We start from the raw sequence: 11928 nt of genomic DNA, 5'->3' as shown, positions 1-11928 counted from the left end.
GCATCCTTTATTCGAATTAGGAACTGGGAAAAGAAAGTTTGATTTTAGGGTTCATCCAAATTGGAAATTAATTTTAGAAATTGTTCTCGCGTGTCACCATATTCGTCCATCATCTTTTTCATGTTCCTAAACCCTCATGTCGTCGTCGCCATCTTCTTTGCACAGATAGCCACCATACAAGCCTCCGTTAACGCAACCTAAACCGCGAGCACCATTGCAGCGCGTCAACCTCCATGAAACACTACCAGACCTAATCATAGAAAACCCAGACCTAATCATAGAAAACCCAAATCAATTTCATCACCTGCATATCAAACGCAGAGGAGCTCTAATCCAGAAAAATTCTCAATTCGAAAAGCCCTTTCAAACCCTAAATCACGTTCTTTTTCAATCCTCTTTAATTTGTTTTTGCAGAAAAGGAAAAGAAGCTGAGAGTTTCAACTCGTGTGGGAAGTGAAAGTGAGGAGAGAAGCACCACTCCGTCACGCTTTCTCTCTCATCTCTCTCTGCAATTCTTGTTGGCGAATTGAACTCACAACGCAACTGGGATCTTATCACTATTTATTGATTTTGCAATCACATTCATTCCTTCTTGCTGTGAAAAATGGAAAGCACATCAGAGCTTGTGGAATTTCCATTGTTGTTGACACCAATCGATTCCCACTACAGAGCTTGCACCATTCCCTACAGAGCACTATGACGTTTGATTGTGTGATTTTAAATCCTTAATTCTTATACACAAATCTGTTTAATTATTTTTTTCTCATTTTTTTAATTTTAAAAACACAAAAATTCACATCAGACTCACATATATCTAACAATTTGCCACGTCATTAAAACACCTACATCAGCATGCCACCTTAACATTTGCTTAACGCTGTTAAGCCCAATTTAACGGTAAGGATCTAATTGTTGCAATTTTCACAAAATAAGGACCTAATTGAGACGCCGAACAAGAAGGGAACCTATTTGAAATTCTAGACAAAAATAGGGACCTTAGGAGACATTAAACCTAAAATAAATTAAGTTGTGAAAAAGCTGATTTCATTTTTAGGAAAATGAAAGTGCTTATACAAAAATGTATCAAATTATATAAAGGGTTAAATATGTTTTTCGTCCCTTAAGTGTCACACGATTTTGGGTTTAGTCTTTATTCGAAACTTTTGTTCCTTTTAATCCTCTTAGTTTTGAAACTATTACAATTAGTCCTTAAAATTGAACCACTTTAACTTTTGTTTGATGTGGCAAATGGTGAGTCCACATGTGAAGTCAGCAATGTCAGCTTCTATGTTAGGTGTATGCCACGTATCTTTTCTTCTCTAAATCAGATTAGGGTTCTTCTATTCTGATTCATGATTTCACCATAGCCGGTGGATTCAATTCATCGGCAGATCCAAAGCAAGACCCAAAATCGCAAGCCCAATAAAACCCACGAAGGCCAAGCCTGATTCTGGTTCCTCTCCTTGAAAGCAGTCTCCCCCTTCGACTGCTCCGCCTCTCCTCAAGCTCATCACGTCTTTGCCAACACCATTGAGGGCTTGTGCTACCCCTTCCTCTTCTCCCTCTCCGATTTCGGAACCCTCCCCGACAAGCCACACAAGAACATTGTAAGGATGCTCAAAGGGAAGCCCTTTCGCAAGCCCGACATCTCCGTCACCATTCAGGACCTGTTCAATGAGGCCAAGAGCAAGGGCAAGGATGGGTTGGTCGTCAACATTGGTGCCAACGTGGGTATGGCCACCTTCGCCGCCTTTGCCATGGGGTTTCAGGTTTTGACGTTTGAACCCGTGTTAGAGAATTTGCAAAAGATTTGTGAAAGGATTTACTTCAACCGAGTTGTGGATTTGGTCACTGTGTTTGAGGTCGTTGTGTCGGATCGCGTTGGTAACATTACTGTTTACAAGGTTATATTTCTTGCTTTATTTATTTTTTTAATTTAATTTTTATGTGCTATTTTTCGAGCTTGAATTGAATTTATGTTGTAAAAGCAGGCTTGTTTTAGTTTTAGTTGGATACCACTCCAGTTAGCTGGGAAAGAATAATTGGAAGTGCTTCGAGAGAAGAAACGTAGAGAAAATTGTTGTTGATGGAAATAGATAAATTAATATTAGTAGGAAGCAACACACCTAGTGAAGTATTGATAAACATCCCCAGAAACTACGGAAAATTTAGAAGGAAAAAGCGTAGTAAGCATGTTTCAGGAAAAGAACAAGATGGAATCTCGATCATCTATAGAATCTGATGGAAGCACAGAAGTTGGAACATGGAAAGATGAATCTGATTTTTTTTGAACTAGCAGGAATGGAAGAATTTGGTACAAGGTATTGGAGCTCAAAAACATGGTCAGAAGGAAAGTGAGGCATCTAATGTGCAAGAAAAACATAAACAAGTAAAAGCAGCTGAAGGAAACTATCATGTAGAGGATTATGAGAAAAAAATATAAAGCAACAAAAGAGGCTCGTGAACATGATGAAAAGCAAGTGTGGTCTGAAACTTATCAGAAAAAGAAAAACAATGTGGCACAGTAACAAGGAAGATGACATTACACGTGAACTCGTCGTTTGCCACATCAAACAAAAGTTAACGTCGTTCAATTTTAAGGACTAATTGCAATAGTTTCAAAACTAAAAACTAAAAGGAACAAAAGTTTCGAATAGAAACTAAACTCAATATCGTGTGATACTTAAGAGACGAAAAACATATTTAACCCTTATATAAAAAAATAACATACCATTTCAATCCCAAATTTTTTGATAATAAATTTGAAAACATTTTTAACTTATATATATCCTACTTATAGCAAACCAAATTGCATGTTTGAAGGACAGTGAGAAAAGGGTTTTGACTAGGTAGTAAGTACTTTTGATGTTTCCTTCATCCATATGCCAACAAACAATAGTAGGGTTACTGTTGGGAAAGTAATATGCCCAAAGGGAAAGTTCTAGTAATACATTCTTTTAATACATCTTTACTAATACATTATCTATTATTGATTAAAATTTACAAAAAATTTGTGAAATTATAAATGAGACTCTTTAAATAAGAAACTTAAAATTACGAAATTAGCAGTACTTTACCAAGTTACAAAGAAGATTTAATTTTGTTAAATAAATACTTCTTTTAAGCCAGTTAAATGAATACTTCTAGATTATTGGAGTATTACATTGTAATTTAAAAAAAATTCTTTTGTTAAAAAATAGCCATTCAAGAATTGTAACTTGTTTGGTTCTACATTTTAGATGTAGTTTTATTGGATCCTATGGTTTATTTTTTATTTAAAGAAAATTTTCAAACACTATAATTGTGTGAAATCGGTGCTTTTTTAAGTCACATTCGTATTCATTTTTACTCAATTTCTCTTTGGATGGCTCAACTTATACATACTTAAAAGATTTTGGTGAATTATTTCACCATGCAAAGTATTTTAATCAGGAAGATTTTAAAAAGATTTAAAGAGACAACCGAATCCACTTAGCATTTGATTAGTCATTTGAACTGTAATGTATTTTTTTTATCTGCTTACACATTACATGATGTTAATGAAATCATTAAGCGATGTGACTAACACTTTATAAACCCAGTTAAGAAAACAAAATGTACGAGGCATTAAAATGTAAGAAGCATCACATTAGAAAATAATGACAATGTGCAACTCCTATAAAACTTAGGTTTAATGTCTCCGTAGGTCCCTATTTTGGTCATGAATTTCAAATAGGTCCTCTTCATTTTCGGCGTGTCAATTGAGTCCTTTTTTTTGTAAAATTGAATCAATTACAGGTCTGCCGTTAATTTAGACAAACGCCCGTTACGGTATTGGTTAGGTGGCATGGTTGAGTGCAGACGTGACATTTAAAACGATTATTGTATTAAATAATTGGTATGCACGTATGATTATTCAGTTTTGGGTAAGGGCATACTAGGAAATTTGAAAAAATTAAAGGCCAAGAGGTTTTAATTGACGAATGCACATGAGATTGGGGAAAGAAATTGAGGGTTTTTAATATTAGGGTTCGCGTGAGAGGCCAAAAATGGGATCCTAAGTTCGATCCAAAAATCAGGTGTATCTTTGTTGGATTCGAAGTGGGAGGGTGCGCGTTCTTTGTTCGATTCGAAGTGGGAGGGTGCGCGTTCTTTGTTCGATTCGAAGTGGGAGGGTGCGCGTTCTTTGTTCGATTCGAAGTGGGAGGGTGCGCGTTCTTTGTTCCATTCGAAGTGATGGATAATGAACTACAAAAGTCGCATTCTTGTTCATCTTCGACATGCAATGGGTGGCGGAATCAAAACTGTGATGTCGTTTTTCGTGGTGGTGGAGTATCTACCATTGATGGTGTATCACCCCTTTGCCTCTATGGAGAGAAAACAGTGGTAAGAACAGCTAGAACTGCTAAGAACAGAGGGAAGCAATTCTGGAGCTGCCCTAAGTACAAGGTAAGAACGTGTAGAAGTAGGGTTTTGTTTGAGTGGAAAGTGGTTTTAATTTTTATTTTTTTCACAGACTGGACATGAAGGTGGTTGCAATTTCTTCAAATGGTGTTGTGAAGACGGTGATGACAAAAGCTATACAAATGTGAAGTGGGAAGAAAAACATGAGTCTTTGTCAAAGACAAGAGAAATGGGAGGTGGATCGAAGATGATGAGTGATTTGATTAAATCTGTCAACGTTGTGGAGAAATGGATGAAGGTGTTGACAGGATTGGTTATTTTGATTTTTTTACTTAATATTATTGTAATTTCAATATGGATCATAAATCCATAATGTAGTAGTGTTGATCGTATTCTTAGGAATGAAGTAGTGTTACTGAAGTGATTATGTATCTGACTAGATGTAGTAGTGTTTATGTATATGACTAGATGTGAAGGAATGAAGTTGTGTTACTGAAGTGATAAACATAATAAATTGAGGTTTTGGTTTAATGTAGCAGGTTTTAAGCCTTTTCAAAATTGTTTAATGTTTATTTTATTCACAGCAATGTTACATAATAATTAACGCTCGGTCCGGTCGTCGTACCGTGTGTATCGATCGTCAAACGAGGTCCCTGTTCCGTAGCGTTCGGTTTAGTCGTCCTCCCTCGTGTACCGCTCGTCCACCTACGTCCGTGCTCAAGACCTTTCGGTGTGGTCGTCCTCCCTTGTCTAGCGCTCGTCCAACTACGTGCGTGCTGAAGAGCGTTCGGTCTGGTCGTCCTCCCTTGTCTAACGCTTGTCCAACTACGTGCGTGATGAAGAGCGTTCGGTCTGGTCGTCCTCCCTTGTGTAGCGCTCGTCCAACTACGTGCGTGCTGAAGAGCGTTCGGTCTGGTCGTCCTCCCTTGTGTAGCGCTTAGCGCTTGTCCAAGTACGTCCGTGCTGAAGAGCGTTCGGTCTGCTCGTCTTCCGTTGTCTAGCGCTCGTCCAACTACTTCTACTTCTTAAGAGCGTTCGGTCTGGTGGTCCTCCCTTGTCTAGCGCTCGTCCAACTACTTCTACTTCTTAAGACCGTTCGGTCTGGTCGTCCTGTATCGTTGTATATAAGACGTCCAAGAAGGAAATAGTTCCTGGTCATTGACAAAATACATCCAAAACAGTTCCAAAACAGTTCCTGGTCATTGACAAAATACATCCAAAACAGTTCCAAAACAGTTCCTGGTCATTGACAAAATACATCCAAAACAGTTCCAAAACAGTTCCAAAACAGTTCCTGGTAATACATCCAAAACATTGTAATACATCCAAAACCATACATAGTTGGCATCATTGTAATACATCCAAAACCATACATAGTTGGCATCATTGTCATTCATTAAATTACATAGCAGTAAAACAATTAACCTTGTTCCTTAGACTATTACATAACCAAAGTTCCTTAAACTTGGCATCATTGTCATTTATACACACATCTATAGTTGAGCTTCCTCATCATTCATACAGACTTCAGATAATTGCGATGATGGCATGATTGGTTCTTGGGTTGCTTTCGGGCAACGACTCCTATTGTGCCCAACCTCCCTACATATCCCGCATCTCTTCCGCAAACCACCCTTGCTCACTCGTGAATCATCCTTTCTGATCTCCCACTGCTCCAGTCTTCTTTTCCTTTTAGGTCTTCCAGGCATAACCTTTTTCCTAGGAGGCATGACATCCGGATATGGTGTTAGGTCCCACATGTTGTTGCCGTTGATGGGATATACGATTGATGCATAGGTTTCTTCATAGGTGGACTTTAGAAAGCAAGCCGGAATGAACTGCTGGCCATCAATATTAAGAAACTTCATTGCGGCAAGGGAGTGACAACATGGAATTCCTGTGATGCTCCATCTCCTGCACGAGCATGAGAACTCGTCTATGTTTACAACAAATTTTTCTCCACTTTGGGAGACGTGTCTTACTTCAAACAGTTTGTGTGCTGACCAGCTATAAAGAAATAAAAAATTTAAACAACACATTAAAGTGTCTGACATAAAGTTTACCAAGGAATGAATAAACATTTATCAAGTTATGAAGAAAGTTACCTAGGTATCCAATTCTTGGTTGCTTGGGATTCCTTTGTAAATCTGGCCTGGATCAGAAACTACATGGACAACGTATAAGTGAACTTCACCATTAAGCCTAGCTAAGTTAGCCATATGCATGGCACCTCTGTCATCAATCAATTGTTCCAACCTATTTTCCAACACTAAACCCCCTCCTAAACAGTACCATAAATCTTTAAAATTCTCATATCTTAAACTTTTGACTACACTGACAACCACAAAAAAACTCCACGTGTCAGGGTCAAAGGACAAAGTTGTTGTCTCCCCTTCATACTTTACGGTACTATCATTAATGAACTTTCCTCCATGGTGGAACACACACACAATAGCGTCCTCCATTACGCACAACACAACATAAATATATCTACAGACCTATTATGAAAACATATCACGACAAAAAAAAATATATATTAAAACAGGCACAGAGATCAAATAACTTTAAACATACGCACTCAGACAAAGTCAAATAACTTTAAACATACATGGGGGACCACCAAAATGCAATCAAAACCAGAGACCAAACCATACATCAATGGGGGACCACCACCGAATATTGTAGTTTCGATTGAATAAAAACGAATACAATAAAGCACAAACACTTACCTTCCTTTAGATGAACCTCCACTGACCACGTGCTTCAGCTTCTTGCTTCCAACAACAAAAGGACCCACAGACACCGCCCACTGCATGCACTCTGCCGCTTCAGCTCGAACTTACGATCGCGATTTTTGGCCTCTCACGCGAACCCTAATAATAAAAACCCTCAAATTCTTTCCCCAATCTCAGTTGCCCTTTAATTTTTTCAAATTTCCTACTTTGCCCTTACCCAAAACTGAATAAACATACGTGCATACCAATTATTTAATACAATAATCGTTTTAAATGCCACGTCTGCACTCAACCATGCCACCTAACCAATACCGTAACGGACGTTTGTCCAAATTAACGGCAGGCCTGTAATTGATTCAATTTTACAAAAACAAGGACTCAATTGACACGCCGAAAATGAAGAGGACCTATTTGAAATTCATGACCAAAATAGGGACCTACGGAGACATTAAACCTAAAACTTTCAACAAAGGTTTTCACAAAAAGATCACCACATTTTAGTTCAAAATCCTCCAACTTTGTACACAAAAGCTTCCAACCTTTCTCTATCAGAAGACAGAAAAATGAAAACTGCCATTAGTTGTCGGCATGAACAGACAACTAAGTTTGTAAGATTCTAAACAACATAACCAACAACAAAATGGAATAGTTTCTTTCAGAGAATGAACATGAAATGGGTTGGAAGACCTTGGAAATCAAGGCTCTTTTTCCTTTGGTATATTTCGTGGAAGTCTGTTGAAAACATTCTCATCTACTATTCTATAATGTCTTGAAAGTTGGCGGTTTATTACTCCACAACATTTATCTACATAACCTCCATATTTGCGGTACAATGCAGGGATGGTAATCATAAGAAGGGTTCCTGTCACCATTAAAGAGGAAGAATATAAAAAAAAATTAACAAAGTGTCATGTATGTCATATAGGGATTTTCTATCATAGACCCACTTGTTTTCCTAAATAAGTATGTTGCAAGTTACATATGGGTGTATATTAAGATCTACTGAGATTATAGTTTGCTAGCACACTCAATTCTAAAAAGTGAGTGAGTACACACTAACAAACTTCTATCTTTTAGAAGGACAACATTGTAATTTGTATTTTAAGATCTACTGTAGTTATAATTTGTGAATGTACTCCTAAAATGTAAGTATACATTAGCAAATCCTATAAACATGAGCTAATATACACCACTTGTTTCTGTCAAAGGAGTGTTAACAAATTACACCCAGATATATTTTCTGGATGTATCATAGGTAGAGCTTGCCAACATACTACATCTAAAAACAGATGTGAGATGTTCAAGACAATTGGCTGTTAAAATGGCTCTTCAATATACAACATCCAATGTATGTGTACAGTGATATGCAGGTAAAAAGGTTCAAAAGCACCTAATCATGTATGTTTGTGCAAACATCCAATGGGGTAAATGGAAACAATGTACATTGAATGGAGTTGGATGCAAATGACCTTCAACACAACCCACCAAAAACCAAACAAAAGATAAAAATCCAAAATTGATATATTACGGTGTTTACTATATACATCAATGAAAAAGGATGGTCTGTTAGGAACATCAGAAATTGAAAGCATACCAATATATGCGAGGGTAAAGAAGGAGAAGACGCTGCCGATGACAGACAAGAGCCACAGACAAATAACCACCTGTCAAGTAGACAATAGACACTAAATTATGTCAGTTAATTTTCCACCAAGTCATAAATAATATTGATGATTACCATCATCTCATTTATAATTCTAGGTGCATAAAGCACATTGCTGCAGAAAAGAAAAACTTGAGAAAAATGCTTACATAACAGAAATGCCCAAAGATAGTATTGAAAAACAAATGATACATTTGAAGGAATTACTTAAACAGAGCAAGTTCAATGAAGGGAGTGACTATTGAAAGCATTTGATAAGCCATTGCCAAATTAAGTGTAATACTTCTAGACAATAGCATACAAAACCTATAATTCTTTACAACGAAAAGAAATACTAATTATTTAGGTCACACTTCCCCAAGCTACAATACTAAAAGGCTGCAACATGAAACACACTAACCTTGAAAAAAATTCTAAAATCCTTGCCAATAGTGATGTCATGGGCTATAAGAAGAACATTGTTGATTTTGACCCGAAATGAAGCTGCCACATTATTAACCATCTCCTCTGACACAACTAGTTCAGGTAATGTTGGTGGTTGTCTGCGTGAGAAGAAAAGGATACAGATGACATTGTTCTAATGTTGAAAACGATAAAAAAAAAAGGCATTAAAGGGATGGCAGTCATACTTATTTCTGAGGGCAGCATAGTTAGCATGCAGAAACAACAGTACGATCAAAATCAGTAAGACATCTGAACATATTGTTAAAAATGGTAAATTGGTCCACTCAAACACGATCCAAGCAACTGTAGCAACAACAATGACACCCAAGGAAATGTGCCACCTCTTCCACAGTAGAACATCAGCAACTACAAAACAGACAAAGGAAAGCAAACATCAGAACTAGTATAACCATATTGAACCCATAACAAAAAACTGCAGCAGTCAAAATTATGCCCTTCAGCATTTTATCTTTATTTGTAAAGACAGAGTTCAATTTATTAAAAGGTATCATTAACTAGTTTGAGTATATGGAAAAGAAATCAAAATGTCAACTCAGAACAATTCTCAATTCCTCTGAACAATTAATATTTTACCAAGTTGACCAACACAAAAGAAGAACAGAATATGCTCACAGTAGAAAAGAAAAATTAAATATGAATCAAAGTACCCATGCATAAGGAAGGCTCCTGAAGGTTCTACCAAGGTTTTAAGAAAAAACAGTTCAAGGTTTTTGGACTACAATATCAAGCTTTTTGGAGTCTTCACAATCATAATTGTGGACACATCAGTCACACCAAACCACAATATCAAGGATGATGACAATAGGCGACCACAATTAGCAATAAAGCTTGGATTCAGTAGACATCAATAAAGGGGAAGCTCATGTGTACGTTGTGTCCAATTATCAAAATCTCCACTTGAATAAAAACATCATAAAACAGACAATCCGTGTACATGAATCAGAAACCACAAAATTACAACATACCAAAGGCAGTAGGAAGCTGAGCTTCTGATTCAGACATTACACAGAACTCTGAAACTGAAGTCCTACAAAGCAGATACCCCAGATCTGGAAATAATCAAACATATTAGACAGATATATGATATGAAAGCATCAAAATCAATCTTCAGAATTCAGTCTTCCCCACTAAATCATAATCCAACAAGTCAACTAAATCACAACAATACCCATGCACTCGAGGAAAAAAAACTAGCACAAGTTTGACTCAGTGCATGGTTCAATCACAAAAGTTTGCATAAAAAAAAACTAAAGTTACCAAGATCATATTGACAGCCAGAAAGTAATACAGTAGCTAACCATGAGAATTATCCAAGCTAGAAACCATATGACAATTGAAAACCTAAATCATAAATCCATTACCAATTAGCAAAAATCACAATAAAATAGCAACAACAAATCTTAAATATTAGAAAAACCCAACTTTCAAACCGGTTACACTATTTCTACCACAAAGATCAAAGGAAAACCAGTTGAAATTATGTCATGCCAAGAACGCAATGCAGAGAATTGAAAGATAGAAGCTTGAATCAAATTTAGACTCGATTGCAATGAGAATGGGAATAGATCAAGGTATTCAATTCATTGGACTGAGAAAATGCTTAGAAACGTGGAGTCCCGTATGCTTAGGATTTGCATTGCAAATAATTTTTTTGTTTTTTTGGTACAAAGAACATTGTGGATTCAAATACTACACTAATAGTATGTTTTTAATACTAAATTATTGTTCATATTTGAAAAATTATTCGGATGAATTAGTAGGAGACCCTTCTAATTAATTATGTTTCATTTTTTTTAAAAGCAATTAATTATCATTAATAATTGGTTAAATTAATACACCAAAGTTGTGACTTTGTGGAAAATTCTCAAATCTATGCCAAAGCAGTGCAAGTGGTTAGGTTAGGTTTCTCCCTTTATGAAGGGCGTTTTGTTCTTCTGAAATGGATAAACGTAATTGAAGAACCTAGTAAGTCAAACCAACAACTTTGCTTGCCATAATGTAATGTGAAGGAGTTCTTATGCAATGCACAAAGGCAAACCTACCATGACCCGAACAGACAACAAAACAAGCAGCAAACTCATTAATAATCCACATCAAAGTTGCTTTCATCCTAAAAAATTTGCTTCCTTGAAACATCATATGTCAAAACTCCATCCCATGACTTCTTTAGATAGTTAATAAAAAGGCTCTAAATGAGCATCAATATTGGCCTTTGAATTAGATGGGCTTGCTATAAGGCAACACAAAAACAACTACCTTTTGACATCCACATTCATGTGGATGATTGAATATGGTAAAAATTAAAAGCCAACAAAAATAGTGAAAATGATGCCTTGATATATAAATTAAACCCATCAAAGCATAAACCAAGTCTTACATTCATGGAAAAATCTAGATGTACTAGATCAAAGTGCTTCCAAGTTGTGCCATCATATGGATGGCAAAACACTCATGAGGTTCTTCTCTTTTCACGGTTTGTCCTGCAGTTTGAAACAATGCAGACAGTCTTTGCAACCTTAGGATTATAAGCAAATAGAAAATTGCCCAAACTGGAACTTGTATTTTGTTACTTGTTCCAGTGTGGCAATCATGATACCTTGGCGTGTGACAAATTTGATTTAACTAACTTTCCCTCTTGTTTTCCAAAAGTCATTGAAAAAAAAAAACATATAACCATCTCCA

At 36.5% G+C, this 11928-nt stretch overlaps 2 protein-coding genes across 2 annotated transcripts; one reads left to right on the top strand and one right to left on the bottom strand.

Moving 5' to 3' along the window:
• The first annotated feature begins 3219 nt into the window (after positions 1-3219).
• On the top strand, positions 3220-5527 carry LOC148192416 (uncharacterized). The gene is made up of 2 exons (XM_088099838.1): positions 3220-4428; positions 4496-5527. The coding sequence occupies exons 1-2, from the start codon at positions 4216-4218 to the stop codon at positions 4754-4756; spliced, it is 474 nt and encodes a 157-aa protein (XP_087955964.1). The 5' UTR covers positions 3220-4215; the 3' UTR covers positions 4757-5527.
• A 136-nt stretch (positions 5528-5663) lies between these two features.
• LOC148192415 (reticulon-like protein B16) lies at positions 5664-11488 on the bottom strand. The gene is made up of 8 exons (XM_088099837.1): positions 10504-11488; positions 10212-10295; positions 9411-9591; positions 9182-9323; positions 8713-8782; positions 7113-7980; positions 6489-6547; positions 5664-6390 (listed from the first exon to the last, which is right to left on the bottom strand). Exons 2-6 carry the CDS (start codon positions 10246-10248, stop codon positions 7814-7816), a joined length of 597 nt encoding a protein of 198 aa, XP_087955963.1. The 5' UTR covers positions 10249-10295; positions 10504-11488; the 3' UTR covers positions 5664-6390; positions 6489-6547; positions 7113-7813.
• Between the last annotated feature and the right edge of the window lie 440 nt (positions 11489-11928).

This window comes from Vigna umbellata, chromosome 9 (genome assembly GCF_029865625.1).
Source record: "Vigna umbellata cultivar VRB3 chromosome 9, Vumbellata_1.0, whole genome shotgun sequence".
Taxonomy (NCBI): domain Eukaryota; kingdom Viridiplantae; phylum Streptophyta; class Magnoliopsida; order Fabales; family Fabaceae; genus Vigna; species Vigna umbellata.
Note: the sequence above shows the minus strand (reverse complement) of the source record. Positions and strands in the feature narration are given on the sequence as shown.